Source organism: Cebus imitator, unplaced genomic scaffold (genome assembly GCF_001604975.1).
Source record: "Cebus imitator isolate Cc_AM_T3 unplaced genomic scaffold, Cebus_imitator-1.0 Scaffold28, whole genome shotgun sequence".
NCBI classification, from domain to species: Eukaryota; Metazoa; Chordata; class Mammalia; order Primates; family Cebidae; genus Cebus; species Cebus imitator.
Genome location: NW_016107343.1, coordinates 3,008,919 through 3,033,074, shown reverse-complemented (window position 1 = coordinate 3,033,074; position 24,156 = coordinate 3,008,919). Strand labels below are relative to the sequence as shown.

Here is a 24,156-nt window from a genome sequence, read left to right as displayed (position 1 = left end):
TTTAAAGAAAGAGTTAGAAAGTTGACTTTTTTGTTTTTTCCATGTTCCTTAAAAAAAATTTAAAAGCTTTCTAGGGCGCTTGCAACTACCATTTGTTTTTCTTAACCCTTTGAGCTATAAGCATCTAAAAAATAAAAATGATTGTGCTGCTTCTTTTTATTTTCCCCTCAAGTAGGACTCTTCCTATTTGAAAGATGGATGGAGAAAAGGAAAAGTATAAGTGAACCTACTGCATCTCCTTAGATTTGAAAGATGGAGGGAGAAAAGGAAACCATAGATTTCTTTAGTATTTGCCTCCTAAGAACTCAAACATCTTACTGATCTTGGTAACACATTAATAAAAGTGAGCTTTAACTTTTTGATTTTGGCTGCCAGTCTTCACAACAAGGTTCACCAAAGATGGTTTTGGACTCTGGGTCTGGTTCTAAGCTATAAGGCCCAAATCTTAAGACAGTTGAGATCCAACAAAGCTGGGTTCTGGAGTAGGTCTGGAAACAGAGCTGGTGGCGGAGTGCATCTCGGAGTTCCCTCTTTGACCTGTTCACAGGCCTTTCATTGAGCCTGGTTTACCATGCTTTTCTTGTGGTTTGTGACAGATAAGAACTGTATTGATTCCTAGCATCTGCTGGCAGTAACCTTTGAAAGGGCAGGCGATGCATCACCACAGAATTTTATCTATCAATATCGGAGTAATAGAAAGACAGGGATGACATCTAATCACAACACAGCTGGCAGATCATAAATCTGAGCTGATATGGTACTAGTAATGGGCAGTAGAAAAAAAGGGACATGGATTAACATTCAGATAAAGTCAGGGGGTCATTTACATGGAAAGGACACGATCTGGTCATGAGAAAAGTCCTAATGGAAACGATCACCCTCAGAGGCCTGAGAATTTAATAACCTGTCCAGGTTTATCCAGTTAGTGGTAGGGCCCTGCTTAAGCCTCAGTTTCCTTATCTATAAAATAGGCAAATACTTTGATGGATGGTAGAGGATGCAGTTAGATTATATATGCCAATTCTCAAAGCATAGACCCTGGATCAGCAGCATCAGCATCACCTGTGAGCTCATTAGGCATGCAAAGCCTGGGCTCCACCTCACACCTGGTGAATTCAAAGCCCTGGGATGGGGCCCAGCAGACAGGCCCTTCAGGTGATGCTGAGGCGTGTGACAACCTTTTGAGAAGGCAGATGTATGCAAAACAACCAACAAACAACCTTAAAATAAAAGGGTGGTCTGGGATAGAGCTAAGGTTCAAAGAAGCAGCATTTAACTGCTGCTTTTATTACTATTAATATTTCTTGGTCCTGCCATTTATACCAATAGTTTACTTGGTGTACCAGCCCTACATTCTTCATACTTTTTTTCATCACAGGTAAATTAGTGATAAAAATAAACATTTTTGACAGATAAACATTTTTGACATTTAAAAGATGTCACATAACTAGATACGCTAACTCCTATGCTCCCCTGGTTACAATGCCAGAGAATACCAGCATTCTAAAGGTTAAGGTTCTAATGTGTGCTTTAGACATATTTAGTGCTTTTGGCATGTCAGGAAGCTTCCAGCCTGGACAGTGAATAGTGCTCCAGTTTAATAACATAAATGGAGTCTGTCTGATTCTGCAAAGAAACAGCCTTCCTTGGGGCCCAGAATATATAGTTCCTTCTGCAGTTACACTCACGGTATTTTTAATCATTTCATGTTTTTATTATACCCCAAATATAAGGTGCTACAAAGAGTCCCTGGTGCTGGCAGTCACTCAAAAACTGACAAATCTAAAAAGTGAATAGAACAGCAAGTAGCCCATTAGGGTTTTTTTTTTTTTTTTTCTTTATAAAAAATTTTTTTAAAAAAGAAAAACTGTATAATGTTGGAAGGGTTTATTTTGGCATCTTATACATGAAAAGTAGTCGTAGTAAAGTTCCTCAATTGTTGGTGCTTGTTCTACAGAAATTATGGCTGTGCACAACTGCAGGGGCTTAACTGGCTTTCCATGAAGTATGTAATTCACACTCTAAATGTGACAAGCATGACTGCCCATAAACCTAACGACTTTTTTAAGAGACCAAAATTCAGAGCGTTATTCTCTCTGAAAGTGCACGTCAGTAACCCAGCAGAAAACTGTTCAGAGATCTGCTCCCATTGCAGTGAAGGCATCTGGACATACCAGTGGTAGGAACAGCTAACAGCTTTCATCTAAGAACAACTTTTTTAGAGGAAGGAGTAAGTGTGAACCTATTGCAATCACCATATGTTAAAGAACAGAAAGAATAGGAACTGGAACATGGCAATGGCCATTTTGCTACTCCCTCTCTCTCCTTGCCCACCTCCAACCAGAAAAAAAGTTTATTAGAAAACTGAAACAAATTGAAGTCCTAGGTATATAAATTTTCAGAGTTATAGGAAAGAACCCTCCCCCATACTAAAACTCTAATTCTGAGGGTGAATTCTCTGCTTTCAAGGTAAGTGTTACTTCGTTCAGTGAGCAGCTGCTAATGATGCTGTTAGCCTATATCCGGCTGGCACAAGGCACATTGACTCCAGCAACTGAGAACAGGGCCAGCAGTCCAGGCTGATCCATGGATATTCGTTAAGAGGCCGTGTGAAATGAAACTGTTGTTTACCTTTTCTTCCCCTGAACATTCTGTGAGGCTCATTCTAAGCCTGATTCTTTCTGCCTCAAGCTTAAGACTCTTGTTATTTCTCTTAAACTTCTGTTTATGCCTTTACCTACATTTTTGCAGCAAATTTTATCTGCTAGCTAGAGTGAAAAGGCCTGCTGTAATGGGTAGGATAGCTTTTATTTTTTTTTTTCCTGCCTTCAAATCATATAGCTGGATTTCATCACTTTTATAACAAACCTCTGCAACCTCTTTTCAGTTTTCATTTTGGAACACTTGTTTTATTTCCCTATTTGCTGTTTCTGTCTTCACTGGCCTAAAGTCCACAAAAACAAAACACACAGTAACAATAAAACCAAATAAGCAAAAATTTAACTAGGGTACTACAGCATGTGAACTGACAGACCCCACTAAGTGTGAGAGCGCTGGCTAGAAGTAGTTATTTTTGCAACTAAGTGCAAAATAATCTATTTGCATTGGTCACAGTCAGCTAGCTGCTTTGGGAGAGGATTTTTCATTTGTGCATTCGTTGTTGTTATTTTTCATCTGTGCATTGGTTGTTGTTTGCAACTTAAGAAAGAATTCTACATTCTGCTTTCTATTGACTTTATCCATGAACCACACCAATTTATCTTCATGCAACCTTGAATTTTTAAAAATTTGTTTTTAAACATGTTTATTTCTGGAAACTGGCCTCATTTGGTGGCTAGGATTCATGATCTTCTTTATCCCATGACACACTGAGATTCACCAGTTTCCTCAAAACAAGTTATGTAGGAATGTTCCTCTTTATAGGATCTCCCTTGGTTTAGCAGCTAGTCTTGTGTTTATGACTGTGATATAAAAGAGTGATTAGAATTAATGCACTCTAGGTCAGCACTCCTCAGATTTTAATATGCATAGGAATTATCTGAGTCTCTTGTGAAAATGCGCATTCTGACTTAGTAGGTCTGGTGCAGAGTTTCAGATTCTGCATTTTTAGTACTCTCCCACAGATTGTCAAAACTGCTGGTCAACAGCACTGCATAGCAAAGCTCTGAGGGGTCTGCTGAGCAGGTGTCCTAATTATATTTTTGGTGCAATTGGGTGCTACAGAAAACCCATCTGAGTCATATTGAGAATGTATGCGTCCTTTGCCTTCTAACTTCTGAACTTAGCTCTTTGCTGGTCTTTTCTTAGAAGGCCGCTAGTCATTAACTGATGTTTATAAAGGCGAATAAGGAATCCTCATTTCTTCCTTTAAAAGGGGAACACTGACTGCTGCCAAAGCCAGTGTGCCTGACCTCTGAAGTATTCTCGACTCCTGCTCACTCTTTTCCTTCTCCTGAGTTCTGTTTCCTCCTTTCTACACTCTTCTCTGACTCTTATCAGCTCCTGCGCACTCTCTGGCAGTCTCTTAACTGATCCTCCTGACTCCAGCCCTTTTCCTCTTCAGCTTCCCATCCCTCTCTACATAGAAGTTTTCTTTGAAAATACAGGTGAAATCATATTCCCTGGATTAAAATCACCTAATGGCTCCCTATTAATTACAAGATAAAGTGCAAATTCCCTAGCTTGGCATGCAATGTCATTCAGTATCTGGACCTAATGACCTTTCCAGAAAACATTCCTTCTTGTCTCTCTTCAGAGCACACTGTATTCTTCACATTGTTCCGAATATGCCATGATCCTCCTTTCAAATTTCATCTCCTTCCGCTTCTCTAAAAGCTGCACCCTCATCCCAACTGAGTTGGTCATCCTTTACTGTGGTACCCACAGCATATTAGTAACTTGTGGCTTACAAGTATGCGTTATCTCTCCCTCTCTCTCTCTCTCTGTCTCTGTGTGTGTGTGTGTGTGTGTGTGTGTGTTTGTGTGTGTCTGTCTGTCTCCCTTGCAGCATTAGGAACTTCTTAAAGTAGGGCTGTTTTCTCTAGGTGCAATGCTAAGGCCTATTTCTTTTCAAGAGCCTTGTGAAAACCCCCGAGACATGGAAAAATATTGGCTTCAGAATAAAATATACAATTGGAAATAATTTTGAAAGCAAAAATCCTTTGAAAATTTTAATTCAAAATTATATTTAATGTGAGATATGGATACTGCTTAATATGTCTTGATATTATATGGACCATTGGACCAATAACCTCAAAAAACAAGAGCACCTAGCACCTATGAAGTCTTAAAACAGCCTATCATTTAGTAACTTTATTCAACAAACATTTATTAACATTTGCTCTCTCAGCCAACACTATTATGTTTTTGAAATGCAAAGATGATTAAGATAGTATGACTACTCTCAAGGAGCTAAAAATAATTAAAATAACAATATATATTTTTGGTACACAGCTTATGTGTCAAGACTTAAGCTGTACAGATACATGGATTATCCCATTTTCTCCTCAAGATAACCTAGCAAGGCAGGTATATCATACACATTTTAGGTGTGAGAAACCTGATTCTTAGAGAGTTTAACTTTCCCAAGTTCTGCCTAATAACCGGCAGAGCTAGAACTGAACTCAGATCAAAATTGAATAAAGGAAATAACCCTATAAACAGTCAGAGAGCAATTCATGTAATGAGTACTGAGACTGAGACACATATAAATTGTGTGAATCAGAAGTCAAGAAACTTGGGCTGTCAACAGATCTCTCTTCATGGGGAAAGCTAATGACTTTCAGCTCAATCCTGCAGGACGAGTAGGAATTCCCCCATGGTCATTTTTCCTGCTTTGATGAGTAGATTAGTAATAGATGCATGTGATCAAGCAATAAGACAAGAAATTATATCAGTAACTACTGTCAGTCATCAATTATGTATTGATTTGCTTCCTATATTCTAGGGTGTATTTTTGCCTAAGAATATCTATCAGTGTCATTGTATAGTTATCAAACTAAAATATTATTTAATTAAAATGTTGTCTGTGCAACTTTTCTTTGTTCATTGTCAAATGAGAGGGGAAAATTACGCCCCGTGATGCCATAGGAGCACACCACTTAGTGAAGGATAGGTTTCCAGAGACCCCAAACATCTTAGACACACCCAGTAACTCATGAGGAAGCAGGAAAGGTCTCAACACCTGGTAGCTTTCTCAAAGCTCATGTACTTAGTGCTAAAGGCAGGAATTATCTGTGAGATGTGACAGCCAGCATTCGAGGGAAGCAGCAGAGGACACGTGCAAGCCTAACAGTCTAAGACTGTTTAGAGCCAGCTTGTCCAACCCGCAGTCCACAGGCCATATACAGCCCAGGACAGCTTTGAATGTGGCCTAACACAAATTCATAAACTTTTTAAAACACTATGAGACTGTGTGTGTGTGTGTGTGTGTGTGTGTGTGTGTGTGTGTGTGTGTGTGTTAATCAGCTGTCATTAGTGTTAGTGTATTTTATGTGTGGCCCAAGATAATTCTTTATCCAATGTGGCCCAGGAAGCCAAAAGATTGGACACTCCTGCCTTAGACGAAGGCCAAGTATTTTTACATATTTCAGTAATTCATGACATCCTCCCAGTATAGAAGCATAGAACAGAGAAAATGGGGAGACAGCAAGCTTTTGTACAATATTTCATTTATTTCATTTAGTTTTAGTCTCAGTGTTTAAAGAGAGGTTTAGTTATATGGAAAGCTGACTTTTGTGGAACATCATATTCCCTCAAGATGTTTGGTATCTGAAATATTGATTTTTTTAGGTTTTCCAGGGAGAAGGGTGTATTGTATTATAACACTGGGCACCCTTCACACCCTTTGAACATGGGAGTTGCTCTCTGAATGGCTTACGGGCCTATACAGAAAGGGAGGGAACTCAGATGGTAAGTCATGTTTTTAATGCTGTAGATTGCAGTTCCAAATGTCCAGTCCTCTGCCCACATCTGCTATTTACCTTATATGTTCCACACTTGTGGTTTTTAATTTGCAATTCAATATAAATGTTTGATAAATATATTTTAATTTACCTCTGCCTTTTAGTTAGCCTTAGAAAAAAAACAATTATAGCTAAACCTCTGAAGTAAAAAAAAAAAAAAAAAAAAATCAGCCAATTATGGAAGATCATTAGAAGATCCTAACAACATAGACAGAGGCTGCAAAGGTGGTGATATTGCTGATGAAGAATATGGAAGAGAAGGTTATAGTTCTCTATTTAACATTTTTGGAGCTTAAATACTTTCATAGGCATTACTTCACTCAGTTCTCATAATAACATTTATCCACTTTAAAATACAGAAACAGAGTTTCAGAGTTTTTCCTGTTTTCACCACCAGTAAGCTCAAAACTACAACAAAAATTCCCGTTTTCCAAGTCTGATGGTCTCATTTCTTCTTAGCTGCCCCCTATTAGTGAAATATAAATCATGAGTAGTGTTCTTCTCACTTATGTCTAATTTCAGCGATGATTAATCAGCAACCCACACTTGGCTGATACTAATCAAGTTATTGTTATAATGGCACCAGTTCGTGTAGTTACTATGCATAATTGTCTGACATAGGCTTTGCACTGGGGAGTCAGCAGGCATAAGAGTAGAATCTGCAATCTCTTTCATCCAGTCTTCTTTCCATACGCAATTCCTTCATCAAACTCTGGCTTAAAAGAGCTTTCTACCTCTAGTATATGTCTTCCCATTGAGCTGGGGCCAGCAACTGAGGAAGCTAGTTTTAAAAACAAATAATCAAACAAACAAAAAACCACTAGCACTTGCTTTATGATTGACAGATGATAGAGTGAATAATTCAGCAATAAGAGCCTTGGTCATGGACTCCAGTTTTCCAGCTAAGAAATTGCTGTTTCATGTAATAGTCCAAAGCTACTTGGCTTCCTGGTAGGAGATGTGGGTAAGTTCAGTGTTGCAGCATTATTCAGCATGGTGATTATCATGAATTTACAGCTGTTTCTTGAACAAACCATGTTACACACACTCATAAAATACTCTCTAGAATAAGAATATGAAACATCTCTCCCCTCCCACTTCCCCATTTCCTGTTTCTGTAGTAATATCAGTTGAAACTGACATTCACTCTGAGTCCATATCTGATGTGTTCCAACTGATATCCTTACTTGCTTGTCCTGTCGGCCCTAAGCTTTAAATTTGGAAGGTTTTCAATGACTCTTGTTGGCAGGAAAAATGAATGAGGAGATGTAGAGAGAGACTACTATTACAGCCAAATTTCAGCCACATAGTCTGTCAATACTAATGAATGCCCTTGAAGCAGATACTGTAAATGCTGTAAGTAGGAGTTGAGCTGCCTTTCGAGTTTGAATCATTTGGCAGAACAGGCATTTCCTCTCTAAATATTAAAGACCTGTTATAGAGCTAATTTTATCAGTATCACATATTAGAACATGCTGATTGCTGGTAGATTGGCTGTTTGGCTTCAGATTCTTTTATGTGCTGAGAGTGTTACTTTAGTTTTATTCCTGAGTTATAAAAATGAGATACTGTAGATTCATTCATTAGTTCTACTCTGTTCTTTTAGCATCATAAAGCTTAATGTCCTTTCAGCTACCTTATTAATATAGTATAGTGTAATTAATATAGTATAATTGTTAATAGCACCAAATCTGGCGTTAAGCAGACCTAGGTTCCGATATTGGTTCTAACCACTTATTCAGCATATGTAAATCTTAGTTTCCTCGTCTGTGTAATGGGGATGATAATGGGATATTGAACCACATAAGATTGTTTTGAGGTTTAAATGAGATAATGTGAAGAAATTGAAAAAGAAAAGCCATATCATCTGACAAGAAAACATTTTAAAAATACATTAGCTATTGTTATCATGCAGATGATTAAAATAATACCCCCTCCAGATAACAGTGAGATTTTTCTTAATATTAGAAAAATTAATAATAATAAGCACTTTGGCAAATAATTTTTCTTGCCTCTAAACATGAAGAATAGCAGCCACTTTCGTTTTCTTCCCTTTATGTAGTAATTATTGTTACCTGTTACAGTCTTAATGATTTTAAATATCTTACACTAAATGTTAATCTTTTAACACCCTAGAGGCAAATGTAAAGGGGGAAAAACCCAGCTTTTAGTGAGCTGAAATGAAAAGTGACCCAAGTTTAATCACAGTACCTCTTATCAAAAGGAAAATCATATTAAGTTGGTTACCTAAAATTAGGATATATGAAATAAGGGAAATACACATTTTATCTCCATTGAGACTTGAGAATGGAGTTGTAAAGAAATTCAATTTAAATAATTTTATAAAGAATAACTAGTAATGGCAAGCCTTGTGAACAGCCTACATCTCTGATATGCGTATGACTCATGGGGATTTAGAAGTATCAGTTAAAGTAGAAGAGACCACAGTAGCATCACCCATCCCCATAGCTTTGAAATCCTAAATTTTTCCCTAATTTGGCTAGGGAAAGCCAATGTTATGTTTTCTTACAGAGTGAGAGCTCACGAGAGGCTGCTGCGGTGTATATAATAAATAGTTTGGCTACTAAGATCTCTTTTGGGGTAATAGTGAAATCTAAGTTCCCTTAAATCTTTATAGGAACAGTAGAATCTAATATTTGTGTCTTCCTTGGTGGTTTCAAATATGTATTTTGAGTTTTAATCCTGTAAACCTTTTGTTTTAGTTGTGAATAGCTTACGGTTTGGGAAATGTAGATAGCTCTATATTGAATTAAATCAATCGGTTCCTATTATCCCAGATTTCAGCTAATATCGGGGCCCCTGACCACCACACCGGATGGGGTGAGGCTTTGTGCTTCATCAGCTATCAGCTGCTATTTACACAGTTTATCCCTTGAGTTTCCTTCTCAATAGCCCATGCTTGTCAACAGCAGAATTTTGTACAATGAGTTTTCACTCTAGAAAGCAGTCATTTAATATTTCCTACAATATAATATCATTTTATTAGTTTATTAGCAAAGTGGTTGATACAGAAGATCAACAGTTGGCCTTCAGCACAACTCCATTTTGTCTAAAAGAAACTTCATATGTTTTGAAATGCTGGAATACCACCCAGCTTTGAATTTGCTACTGAAGCACCTCAATCTAAAAGTATTCTTTTATTATTTCTTTCTCTTTTTTTTTTTTGCCACAAACGAGCATCACAGAATCAAATCCATTGAGAAGGAACTGCTTGCTTTGCCAACACAGTTAGTTTTATAAGAAGCCTCTGCTTCAGATTGTTCTTCTCCAAAGTCCACGTTGGATGGCTGCAGTTCTTTTTTAATTTTTTTTTAAGAGCCCTCTTTCTCCCAAGAGCCTCTAAGCAGATTTAGCAGACTTAAAATGACTCTTCCACAAGGTGATTTCAATGCCATCTCACAAACAAATGAAGCAGTGGCTTTTCAACTTTGGGGGCCCGACTTTTTCTCTCTCTCTTTTAATTGTCATAAAACCTGTCCACTGGTGAGAGTTTTTCTTCAGGGTTAGGCTATCTTCTCTCCAAAAAAAAGATTCTATCTTGCTTATGAATGAAAAGGCCATGCAACCTATCGAGCTATGAAAAGGAGTAAGAGAAAAAAAGTCTAGGGTTTTCACCTTCCAGTGTGAAAAGCAAAAGGATTCAATGATTATTATTATCTTTCATGGTTTATTTTTATATTCCCGTTTCTTTTATTGCCGTTAGCTTCTTTGATAAGTGAATTTTAATGGAAAAGCTAATTCAGTTCTTCAAGTTTAGTGGATGAGTGTCACTCTGCATAAACATTCTGCAGAGGGAATTGCACCTCTTCCTTTTATGGGATCAGACAGCTCAGACCTTAAGCATCATAATTGCTTGGCCTTCTTAGTGATGTGGGCCCTGATTAAAAAGTTGTATTGAGCTTAGGGTCTTTTAAAGAGAAGGCAACTAATGTGATGGTTGAAATTGAAGTAGCACAGGCAGGGATGCTATAACTACTTTCTTTTGTCACAGTCTTCCATGAAAAGAGTTTTCACCCTCTAATCAATGTTTTCTCTTACAAAAGAGATACCATCCTGTATGTAAATCCAAGTTGGACTGTGCTTGACCTCCATTCTCCAGCCTTAATGTCAAAAACCAATACACACAAAGGTAGAAATGGTTTGACGCGTATTAAAGTCAAGACCCTGGTCACTTTTGGCTTGGCATGGTGTAAGAGATCATTCTCTTGGGAGAGAAAAGCAGAAATTACTTGCAAACTGACGTTAAAGAAATTTCATGGGGACAAAAGAAATTTTACCTAATTCCTTCCAATAACTTTTTTCCTAATTTACGTAATTCTTTCCAATAACTTTTTAAAAACCTGACTATTTTCTAGTGTGTAAGTTGAAGGTGGAGTTGTCAAAAATCTATTCCCTAGGTAAATTTTCTTGGCCTTAGACCTGTGGAAAACCCAGTCTGGGGACTCTGAAAGAGAAGCTTTGCTGTGCTATTTCAGAGCTGCCTCTCCCCAAAGGAACTTCAGAATATAAGGAACACTAGAAGACATGAGGTTTGAGAAAATGGGCCTTTGCGTTACATGGTGTGGTTGGTGTTGAGTTAGACCCTGAGTGGAATGCATTGTGGTGAGCCACCACCCTAAGCATCAGTATTCTTGGCTCTTCTCCCTTCATGTGCATTTTGGAGTTAAAGGTGAAATTCCATCTTTAACCCCCTTGTGGTTGTCTGAGCAGTGATTAATGAACTAGATGTGATTCCCTGCAGACCTTTCAAAGGGTGGATGAAGGATGGAATTTCAGCCTTTTTTTTTTTTTTAAACCAAGCCTTTTGCTTAATATAGCTTTTAAAATTAATGTCCTTTTTTGAATGCCAAGAAAACAAAAGGAATTTCTCAAAAGTATGTGCAGCTTGACACAATAGACCTTAATTGATGTCAAGGAGATGTTAGGATGAATGGGAAAATGCCCAATGAGACTGAAAAGTGGAACCTTGTTATGAGCTGTCATTTCAACGTGTATTTAAACTACAGCAAAACTGAAACATATTTGCCACATAGATCATAATGACTCCAAAGGAGCCATTATACTCTATTATGTAATTACATAATCAAAGTATGCATAGTAATCAGCTTTTGGAATTCAATGCTAATCAAACATACCTATAGTATGTGTTTAAGCAAAAATAGAGAAGGTTAATTTGCCATTAGTCAACTAAACAAGAATATATATACAGAATATTCATGAATAGCTTAATGTTGTGTCAGATGATATTTTTTGTTTTGTATTCTGGGGAAATCAACAATTTTAACTGAAGAAAAAACCAGCATGGAGGAGGATTACTCTTTAACTTGCCATTCAAAAATTTGCCTCACCTTTTACTGATTATAAAAGATTAAATAAAATATTTTTTCCTTTTATAAGCTCAAGTGACACATCAGTAATTATATAGCAGAAGATTCTTTTGAGATCCTGACCATCTCCATGCCATGGAATACAGTGTTACAGAGATACTACATAAAATAAAGCTTTCAAAACAACAACAGAAACCTTTGAGCATATATTGCTTTTGTAATTAGCAATAAATCAAAGGTATTATTTAGAAAGAGCGAGTAATAGAAATATCTTGGGCCGGGCGCGGTGGCTCACGTCTGTGATCCCAGCACTTTGGGAGGCCAAGGCGGGTGGATCACAAGGTCAAGAGATTGAGACCATCCTGGTCAACATGGTGAAACCCCGTCTCTACTAAAAATACAAAAAATTAGCTGAGCATGGTGGCGCGTGCCTGTAACCCCAGTTACTCAGGAGGCTGAGACAGGAGAATTGCCTGAACCCAGGAGGCAGAGGTTGCAGTGAGCCAAGATCGCGCCATTGTACTCCAGCCTGGGTAACAAGAGCAAAACTCGTCTCAAAAAAAAAAAAAAGAAATATCTTGATGACTTGATCAGGAGGTCTGGCATCTACTCGTGGCTGGGCCTCACGCTTGCCATATGATTTCAGGTGTATCTACTCCCTGGGTCTAAAGTTAGAGAGTTGATCTAGAAGTTTCTTTCTATTCAGTTGTATTGATTCTGGATTCCATAGGGTTCTATAAAAAACACGGTGATGCAGATGAAGTGTTTAGGTCGATGTCACATAGTCTTGCCCACTCCATTACTTGTTGAGTTGGTTTAGTTTATCTCTAAGCTTGTGATCTGTATGGTTCGTATTCATAATTATTTTCACCAGTAAGTAGACAGTCTTTGGAGCAGACAGTCAACATATTCGACTTACTGTTTGGTATAACAAAACATGGATGAGGATCAAAAAGGTTAAGAGAAGTTTTGTAAACAGCAGACAGATTGATTGCTTTTGATTTTAGATAAATATTAAAGTGTTCATGCAGGTTGAAATGTGCCTGTCTAGGAAATAAAGAATTACATTTGTGTTGAAGAGGCCACACTCTTAACCTTAAATCCACAGTTGATGGGCCCCTGTCTTTGGACACTGATTCTCACTGTCTCTTGTCTGCACATTGGATTCCTAAAAATGTTACTGTAATATTTAAATAGAACTAAATTCTTTCATCAAACGCTTTCGTGGCTTGAACTTCAAATAATTTATTTTCAAATTACTTTTACTGTAATTCTTATTAATTCAAATAGGTTTCTGATTTGATATAAAACTCTGTAAATGCAGGGAACAGTTTAATGAATTGAAAGATAGGATTGAGTCTTTTAAAGGAAATGTACAAAATATGCTGACAATAATTGCCTAGATAGAAATCAAATCTTAATAGCTTTGTTAATGATTTGTAGTGAGCACTGTGTTTACGTTGACTTGGGGGAACATATGCAGTTAGAAAGATTTTTCTCTCTGGGTTTCAGCAGAATCTTAATTTTTTTCTTTCTTCTCCTGAAACGTACTCAACTCTGTACTAGCTCTCAGAAACGTTAGCAGGAATTGCAGTGCCTCTACTAGTGATGGTTTTTTTCGGGTAGGGATTAGAGGTTCTTCTTCTAAGTTGAGCACATCCTGAACAGGGTTGTAAAAATAGTATCCAACAGAAATGAGCATAATTGACAAACCATTTGAAGCTTCAAGTCAGCGAGGGCTCACACATCTACAGAAAATAAGGTTTCCAAAATGTGCTTCTTTGAAAATTTCAAACCTAGGAGGGTAGGAATGAATAACCCTGAGCCTTTCATTTGTATAAAATTTCAAGAACTATAGTAGAGTTTTTAAAGTAATAACTTACGTTGATCATCAGCAGGATGATTTTCTTTTAACGATCTGTAGTTTTGGTTTGACTCCTATTTAGACAACATGACTGTGCTGATTTAATGTTAGGTTCAGTCTTGCATAGAACAGAGTGTTTTCCTAATATGATTAGTTTTCCTAATATGATTTTGCTACTAAAGGAGTAGGTCAAGGAACTTTATTTGCTCTTTCTCTGGGCAGACTGTCATCCCTGTTAAGAGTTGCCGGTGCTCCTCCTCTATGTCAGTGAGAGTTTACATAGTTGCCATAGTATAAACTCAATTCTGTTTTAACTGTGACTTGCCCTTTTATTATAGTCCTGACTAGAGAGACTGCCCCAGTGTAAATGAAGTGCTTTATCTATGAACAGCCAGGCAGCGGGGGCGAAAGCTTGTGGTGCTGGCAAAAGCTCCACCAGGCACTGGTAAGAAAGGCTTTCTCTAGGGGCAGATTGCCGAGCACTGAAAGAAGGAAGCAGTAGTAAACAAGGTGTTTTACATTCAGGACAGTTTCTCTCTCATCTTAAAGTGTGTAATTGTGTTCTGGATAAAACATGGAAATAAAAAAAATCAGAAGTTGCTCATAGGCAAATAACCCTCTTTAAAAGCAAGTACATTTTCCAAGGTAGAGCCAGTATGAACCGTGGCATCAAAGCCTGATGCTGGCTGGTAAAAAATGCAAGTTGTATAGGCCGGAGAATCTAATAGAACCAGGTTCAAGCACCAGCTTGGCCACTTAGCTGAATGACATCAGGCAGCTCATTTAAATCTCTCTGTCTCAGGTTTTTCATCTTTAAAGTGGGGATACTGAAAACTCCAGGATTTTGAGAGAGAAAAGTATGTGAAATATCCTGCACAGTGCCCAGCCCTGGATAAACATTTGTTCCCTTCCCCATGTCTCATTTAATATTTGCCCTGTCACCTCCCTATGGTGGCCATATTGTTGACTGAATAGATTCCAATCTGGGCAAGTATTTTATGTAATGTCACTGAAATGGAGTTTATAGCAAAATGAGGTTCTAGGAAAGAATCTGTAAACTATGTTAATTGAAGATTGAATTTGTAGGGGATTTATGTGCCCTGTGTACCTCCCCACTCCAACAACTCTGCTGTCATGGTCATTAATGTCATGGTCTTGTCATTTAGTAATCATAAAAATAAATTTTATCTTTCTTTAGACAATAAGCTTTCTCTTCATTGTCATGAATGTCCTAACAACCTCTAGTTTACTACAGGGGGCTTGCATGTAAGCGAATGGGACTCTCCAGTGCCATAGTTTTATTTTTAGAAATTGTCTGGCAAATCTGGGAGTTATGGGAAATATAGTTGCTGATACAAATTAAAATCCAGTTTGATTCTTTCTCCTAAACCTCACTCATATACACTGATTAGCAGTCAAAAATGTCTACACATGCCAGACATTGTTCTACCCTTAAAATAAATTATCTTGCTGTTAACAGCCTTATTTAATGGCTACAGTATATTGTACTTATTTGATTTCTTTTGCCCAGAACATGTGCTGTTTCTGCGGTGACATTATATCTACTAATTGAGTTTTCAAATATCAGAAAGGTTTTAAAAATGGATTAAGAAAGGCACCAAAGTTACCTATTTGTACCCTTCTGCTACACATCAAATCGTGTTTTGTAGCAACCTAATTGTCATGATATCTATTTCAAGGGGAAATTTATCAAGTCACAGTGCACCCTTCTGTTTGGAAGAAATATTTGAGGATGTGAGCTGAGATTATTTTTACATAAAGGCTTCGGGCAGTTTGGAGTACTGACATACATACCGTATTTTCATCACTGTCATTCACTTCCTTTGCCTCAAATAAATAGGTCATTATTATTCCTTTGCAGCCATCTTATGGCGCCTTAAAGTGTGGAACTCTGTTTAACATAACTGCCGTCCAGCTGACCCATATAATTTATTGGTGATTTTTACAGAATGACATCCTTGGGCCACCACCATCAACCAAGGCCCTTTGATATCTTTCAGCAAAATATTTCATTATCACTTATAATTTTTAGTGTTAGTATTATAACCATGTTAACATAGCTAGGAATTGGCATTTTCTGAGACACCTGGATTTTAGGTTAGCCTTAGCAATTTTAGAAAATAATACAGTCATGATGATGATACCACCACGGATTTGCAGAGCACATTATACGTCAGAGCACAGCAAGGGCAAACATTTGCAGATGGAAAAATTTTACCTGAATGATTTGCTCAGTAGTGACACATTAAAATGGTCTGGCCTTATAGTACTTAATTGTAAGTGATAATTAAGAATGTTCAGACTTTTCTAGAAAACAAACAAAACCTCATTCTGTTTTATTGTTGTCATTACTTAAAAGACAAAATCATGGACAACACACCTCTTTTTCCATCCCTATATACATGTTTTGTAACCTTAATATGAATGTGGTATGCTACTCAGAATATACTAGCCTTAGGATTTCAATAAAGAGCTAAAATTAAGCATATAGTTATTTCCACAGGAACTATTCTATTAAAGCATAATTGAATTGCAACTGGCCTTAAGTCCCATTGGCTGCAAGATAGTAGTCAGGATTTGTAAGGCCTTCATTTATGTTGAGGGGATTACTGCCTGTCACCAGGCCTTTCCACATGTACCTTTTGTAAACGGAAGATTATTTATTTTGCTAATATACTTCCTTTGATAGAAGAAATCCCTCCCAAACCCGGTAAGACCCCATTTGGTATTCTAGTCTCCTCAAAGAAAGTCCTATGATGTAAGACAGTTATAGCACTTGAATCACACCATTTAATTTTTTCTTAATTTTCTTAGTAGATTGCATTACCTGAGGCTGTAAGAGTGGTGGCCTTTCTATACACACTTTTGCCAGGGCCAGCAAAACCACCTTGAAAAGCCTGCATGATTATGGTAGGAATTTTCTCCTTGTTCTTTTCTCCAATCTGGGAATAAGCTTTCTCCAGCTGGGTTCTGAATTCTGTTTGTCACAGTAATCCACTAAGGAAAAAATAAGCATCCGTTCATTTTTTTTCTGATCACCTTTTCTCTTTGTTGTTATTCTGTAATACTGTTCGGCATGCTAAGCCTCCACTGCTGGATCAAGCTGGGGGAATTTACCCTCTCACTCACTACAAGCCCAGTGGGCCTGCATTCTCACACCCGGGTTAATTCCCTGGATCACAGAGCTCGAGGTTGGGTTTCATTTTGGTCTGCTCCTCAAGCGCCAGAAATTTTTGTTTATCTGTGGCCCTGATAATTTTTTTTTCCTTATCCTTGTAGTTTCCTCTCTTCTAATCCTCTGCCAGGGGCTGATCTATTTCTAGGTGGATTTGCCTTAGACCCATCTTAGCCACCCCTCTCACACTTTCCCAGTGTGTCCTAGCAGGGGGAAAAAAAACAATCCTACAACAGAAGTATGATAGCAGGTGGAAACCCTCCATTCATTCTAATTGCATCTCTATACTGTCTCAAATTTTCTTTAGATGAGTATTTATCTTTCACCTTTGTTTCTTTATGTGGCAACATTTTTTTATAGAGCAAATAATCTGGCCCTGAGTTGGTGTAAAATAGCTGCATTGGGAGGTCCTTGAGAGCAGGAGCCTTTATTCTTGAATCCACACTACTTCCAGTGCATAATGGCTTAATAAATCTTTGGATTTGATGTCTAGAGAAATGATGATGATGATGGTGATGATGATGATGATGATAGCAGCAGCAGCCGCTGCTTATTCAGTTTTATGAGAAACTAGACACAGTGCTAAATGCTCTGTATTTATTACCCTTTTTCATTCCCCCCATCAGCCCTGTGAGAGAGTTTTTAATTACTATCCCCATTTTTCAGATGGGAAACTGGCTCAGGAACTTTAATTAATTTTCCAGAGGTCACACAGCTAAAAAGCCACACAACTAAAAAGGAGTCTCTCCCTCCCGTTCCCTATTTTCCATTACATCTGCTGCCTATATCACACTTTTTGTTCTGTAAGTAGGGATAAGGTATTGGTTTTCTCCCACATTGCAGCGTCTTAAAGGCTAGTACAGCATATACTTCTGTATCCCCTACTATGCCGGTGCGACATTGAACACTGGACAATTACTTCATCCTTTGGTTCTGAATTGAACTCACTTCTCCTCCTACCTGTGCTGTAGATTATTTAGGACATTTATGAGGTGTCCTGGCTGCCGTCACTGATCTTAGAAGCAACAAACTAAGGCAGATCTGGAGATAAGCCATATTTATTAGTGAATCTGAAAGCCTCAACTTTTTGACATGTTCTGAGGGAGATTTTCTCTAAATGGCTGGCAGGGGGTGGGGGTGATCTGCAGATAGGGGTGTCAGTTCAGAGATGCCTGGGGCTTTGGGTGAGTCATGAAGGTGTGAGTTTCAGAGAGCAGAGTAACCAAGCCATAAGCCTTTCCAGGATTTTTTGAGATCCCAAAGAGTCACAGTCAGGTAGGCCTCACTCCCACACGATGAACTGCCTATACATTGGGACTGTCAACATCAACTAACAAGATGAGATTACTTATTGAACCCTCCTACCTACTTCTGTAAAGTGGCCCCTTGAGTTTCTGTGAGGCTGACCAAATAGCTTAGCTCAAGGGCAGGTAAGCTAAAGTTGGCCACATCTATCTTCCCTACTCCATTTGTGAGAGCTTCGGCATTCACAAAAGCCAGTACACTGACCTTTCCAATACCTCTTCAATATAGTACTCAACTAGTACAAAGTACTAGAGGCTGAAACCTTTTGCATCACAGCTTTTGAGGGTATGACAATTCCAGGCTTAGTTGCCTTTTTTCTCTAGACCTATCTTGGATTAATAGACTCGTTTTCTAGACTGTGAAGAAAGGTATTAGAGCCATGCTAAATGTTGTTACTTGTGTTCATTTTCTAATATGCTTATTTCCCACTTTAATAGATCCCATTGATCCCATTTTAATTGATGGAAATTTTCCCCTGACCTTTTCTTCCTTTTTTTTAAGGTGATGGACAGAATCTGTTTACGAAAGACGTGACAGTGATCGAGGGAGAGGTTGCGACCATCAGCTGCCAAGTCAATAAGAGTGACGACTCTGTGATTCAGCTACTGAATCCCAACAGGCAGACCATTTATTTCAGGGACTTCAGGCGTAAGTTTCCATCCCTATAGTTGTAGATGGCAATTTTTTTTTTCCTACGTGTTGTCTTGATAAAAAGATTGCTAAGGCCACCTTTTTTAAATTTAATGTTAGATGCTTAAAGTTTAGTCAGTTCTTTAGAGGGAAGAAGAGACAGGCAATCATAATCTTTCTACTTAATAGAAACCTTGAATGGCCCCTTTTAAAAGTAAGGCAGTCTTACTTTGCAATAGAAATTGATTGTAGTAATTCAAGGTGAATTGCAATTGAGTCCCAAATACTTGGCTGACACAAACAACTCAAACAGGGCAAGGCAAAGAAAATACAGCATTCTGAAAGGTAATCCCTTTGGTTTGAAGATTGAAGTTTCCAAGATAATACGTGCCTATAAGCATAAAACCAGGTCTTCTCTCCTCATAGCTTTTGGCATATGGAAGTGTCCATATGCTGAAATCTTTCGAAATGTAACATCACAAAAAACAAAATCACAACTAACTTGTGTATGATAGAAATGGTTCATATGACCGTCAGGGCTTGGTAACGGTAAGAATCAAACCTTTTGGAAAAAAAAAAATTGTTATTGGAGAGCATTGGCGCCAAACTAAAGTGAAGCATGTCCCTTCCCAGCTGCTTGTCCCCTTCCTCCCCAACACCTCGGGGTCATTCATGACCTGTGGAAAATGGTGATAAACCTAAGGAACATTTAAGAGGATGAGAGACAATAAAAGGAAATAAGCCAGCTTCTTATTCTTAAAGTTAATTTTTGTCATATACTAAGCTAATGTTTGCCAAAATTAAAAAAGGATTTTGAAAGAGAACATTTGAAATAAATAAGAAGCCCACATATATCAGTTTTGCAGTGATCCTGATTCCCTGCTTAATGCCTAATCAACTTCATACTGTGAAGCCAAATGTACTTAGGAACCGCAGGACCAATTTAAGGCCTCAGTAGGCCCTAGGTCATCCACTTTTGGCAGCTCCACCTCAAATCACATCAAATATGTTAAGGTGCATCCAAGTTAATTAAGCTTATCTTGCTATTAAGATTATTTTATTATAAAGTTTTAAAAATAATTTTTAATTTTGCTTTTGTAATTAACATTAAGGCTTTTTTTAGTTCTGTTTTATAGTTAGAAGCCCTTATTTTTGAAGGCCTTACTTAGAATTTTTGAGGCATTTTAAAAGGCTGTAGGCCCTAGTCCCTGAACTTTCAGTACCCAAGGGTTAGGAGGCACTCACTGCTTCAGGGGACGCATGACCTGCTTTTCCCTTTTGTTTTCTTTTCTTCTATCTCTGATAGAAAATCTGAAAACATGTATGAATAAGGTGCTGAAAACTGACAGCATTTGGAATTGTGCCAAGATAGAAGTGTGTGTAGCTGGGTGTGTGTGTGTGTGTGTGTATACACACTCACTCATGCGTAAGTTTCCTTTGGACAGGGTTATTTGTCTACATGAAGTTACCGCAAACACTTAAAATAGTAAGTCAAGAAGTACCAGATACAGCAAGATTTAATAAATATTTAAGGAAAATAGACTGTCCGTCTACCTTCTAACAATCACTAACTGTATTTTGCTTCACAGCTTTGAAGGACAGCAGGTTTCAGTTGCTGAATTTTTCTAGCAGTGAACTCAAAGTATCATTGACAAATGTCTCAATTTCTGATGAAGGAAGATACTTTTGCCAGCTTTATACTGACCCCCCACAGGAAAGTTACACGACCATCACAGTCCTGGGTAAGAAATGCATGTGGCGCTTACACAGGGAAATGGAATGGGGATAGCCCTTACTAGCAGACAGCTTACAGCAGCAAGGAAAGGGTTAATGGTGAAATCTCCTGTTCAAACTTGTTTCAGGAAGAATCACTGCCCATCTTGCTGAATTTTAAAAATAGCCTATTTTACCAAATGCTCTAAGGAATGGCAATCAGCGGTCTTTACAGATTCCACCTGCTCTTGGGTTTCAAACCTCAAGCTTCAGAAGCAAAGATCAAGAGAATTTAGAGCCCTCAAATGAATCACTCACCACATGAAATGTTACTGCTTTTAACTACCGGGATTTTTTTTCTTCCTTCTGTGCAGGAGAAGGGGAGATGGGCTACCAAATCTATACTCCATGGCAGAGCTCAGTTATGAAATCCACGTAATGATTTTCCTTCTGAGTTACATCCTCATTTTAATGTTGTTGATCTCCTTTTCATTGGCTTGACTTATGGCCTTGTTTATTGCCTATACTCTAGATTATGCTGCAAAAAATTATGCCCCGTGAACATATATTTTGCCACAAATTGCAGTCATTGGACATAAAAGAGTTAAGAGCACTTTAACTGATAATAAGCAAAGAACTGTTGACAGGCTGCTAAGGCACACCTCTAGTAGGCTGAGTGTCTTCATTTATGATCACCAGATTGTGAGTTTCAGCAAAATCCCAGTAGTCGGGTTTCCATGTTTATATTTTAATATAGTCAGCTGATATTTCTGTGTTGAAGGTGGTCTGAATTAGTCACCTTTAGACAAACTTATTCTAGTGCATAACACCAGCTGATTTGGATTTTCTTGAAACTGAATTTTCAAGGACATATACCATAGCATGAGGCAAGATATCTGATTTACACCTTCGGGAAGATGATGAATCAAAGTCTATTTGAGGCGGCAGACTGCAGCTTTTCAGTGTAATGATATCAAGATTAAAGAGGAAAGATAAATATGAAGGACATTTTTTCTTGGTATGTGTGCACATATATGTATTTATGGATGTACATATTGAGCTGCTGCCTCATTACTTTATTTAAACACAGCTGTAGAAGGGAAAATTTTTTTATTCATTAAGCTAAAACATACCCCTAATGCTCGTATATATGTTCTTGATAAGAGGAGTACTGATAAAGTTGTATTTAAAATCTGTCCATATAATTTCTAATCTGGTTTGTGTTTAATGGTAGATGGCTTTCAGGTAGTCGTATTTGCCACTATTATGGTCTTTACCCAGATTAGACCTGTAGAAATAGTAAGCATGGAAGGTTTTGCTGGGATGACTATTTTGGTATTTTGCAGATATATCAAATTAACAAGCATAAATTTGAAGTTTTCTGTCTATTTGCTTCTATCAGAGTATTTGAAAACTCTCTTTGCTTATTGGAGTAAGTCATTAGCAATATAAACTTCAAATTGACCATCTACTCATTCATCCTTTGACTCAACGTCATTTATGGAATTTCCACAAAAGTGACAATCATAAAATAAAATCTATTTATGGTATTTTTAATTTTCAGAGTATTTTACTACATATACCTTTTTGTATTTATATGTTGTTTTTGCAGGAGTGAAATCATAATAACAGGTTAGACATCTTGCCCAGGTTACAAAGCACTCAGTAAGAATCAAGAATCTTAGAATTTGGAATAGACCTTACAACTTTGTCGTACAATTACAACCTTTGTGTCTTCCGGTCTATGTTGTCTTTAGTTAAACACCGAATACTTTTGTTTTAAGATGTTTTTTTCTTAAAGGCGCACATCTTTTGTTTTCAGGAGTATATCTGGCCATTGGCAAGAAGCTACTACTGCCTGTCATTTTCTAGTGCCTGGTACATTTGTTCTCAAAACCACTGCTTTGGATCAGTTTGGCTTTGAATATACCTTGTGCTTGGGAGCCAGTGTGCCAGCACTAGAATTTTGAGAGGCATTATGCCTGTAATCTTTTTTGAGGTCTGATTATTCTAGCAGTAATATGTTCCTACTTGTATTTTATAGAATCATTAACTTAAATATACTTGAAAGTAGCACTTTCAAGTATAAAAAGTAGTAGATGTTCTTTCTGCAGATATTATGCATTCATTTAATATTCTTTCCATTTAATTTACTCTAAGATTCCTTGACAGAGTAAAATTGTTGTCATCAGTGTTTGAGTCTTTCATTTTCCAAAATCTGACAATTTCCACTGATACTCGTATATTCAAACCTTTCTCATAAGGTTTAGAGTTTTCAGATATTATAATGAATGAAGAATGACATTAGCATCTTCGTTGCTATCTGCAGTTCTCTGAAAAGGACTCCGTGTGTACTTACACAGCTGTCAAACTTCTTGATAGGTTGAAGATGCTCATTTTAGTGCATATGTCTATTAGTTATTTGATGCATTCAGTAAAAACTTCAGCATAATTATAAGATACAGAGATGAATATTTGTTAATGTTGTCTATGCTATTCTATAGTTACTATTATGCTTATGATTTTATCCATGTAAAATCTGAAGACTCTCCTATGATATTTTGCATGCATTTGGTGCCTTTAAGGATATTCATTGATTCTTTCCACTTGTGATGATTTTGTTTCTTTCTCCAGAACATACTGTAGAACTCTCTTTATACTACTATTCATGAGAAGAGATGAATGAGACAGATAATACACTTCTTTAAGATTAATATAGTTACTGATAATAGTAGCCAATATTATCACAGTCCTGTCCGTCTAAGATTAGTGTTCATTTTTAAGATTCCAGGAACAGGAGAGCCTAATTATTTGAAAGGGTCTTAGAGTGGGATTTCACATACTGATCAGCTTTAAGACTCCTCTTTTGTTGTAATTAATGTGACTCATCTTGATATTGCTGATTTTTGTTAAATGTTGTAGGCGTAATGTTTATAATTAGCACTCTTATAGATTTGAGGTTAGCTAAGAAGAACCTTGACATTTCATTGCTGTTTTATAATATTTCCCTCTATGTAATTTTCATTCAGGTTTTCATCTATATGCCCCTCCTTAGAAATATCTTTGGTTATTTTCATTAATGGCTGCAGGCAGTTATTACTAAATGTGCCTGTTTAGTGGACCATGTGTAAGTATATTCTCTGGTTAGCAGCAGTTTTAATTCATTTTTCTTACAAACGGATTTTTATACTTTACTAACCTTTTGTGTTAGAGTAGACATTATGAAGTTAAAGGAAAAACAGGATAGAATTAATAGACCAAAATAAATTTTAAGATTTTTCTTGTCCAACCCTTTATTTCAGAAAAACAGATTTAAATTACCTCATTTATGTTTTTTAAAGCTTTCTTGCTCTTAAAAAAAAAAAAAGCTGAGGAAAGTCAACTTTATAACATATCAATAAACTATTATGATTCACATTATCAGATTTTATTTTATAAACTAAACACCTCACAGTATACATGCCTATTTCTTCTTCTAACCTTAGCAAAGATTGGAAATATTGGTCACAATCTTGAGAAAACTATTTATGGGCTTGGAAAAAAAATCAGTATTTCACAGAATGGTGATTTCAACAATAAATAGGTCCTGTATTATTCTACACTGGGCACTTTTTTTTTTTTTTTTTTTTTTTTTTT

General features: G+C 37.2%; 1 protein-coding gene across 8 annotated transcripts in view; it reads left to right on the top strand.

The window, feature by feature from the left end:
• The window catches only part of CADM1 (cell adhesion molecule 1), a 328,941-nt gene that overhangs the window by 244,425 nt on the left and 60,360 nt on the right, over positions 1-24,156 (top strand). For all 8 annotated transcript variants that reach the window (XM_017523329.2, XM_017523328.2, XM_017523325.2 and 5 more), the window contains exons 2-3: positions 18,679-18,825; positions 20,397-20,549. In XM_017523329.2, the coding sequence (XP_017378818.1) occupies positions 18,679-18,825; positions 20,397-20,549 (300 nt within the window). The remainder of the gene's footprint in view (positions 1-18,678; positions 18,826-20,396; positions 20,550-24,156) is intronic.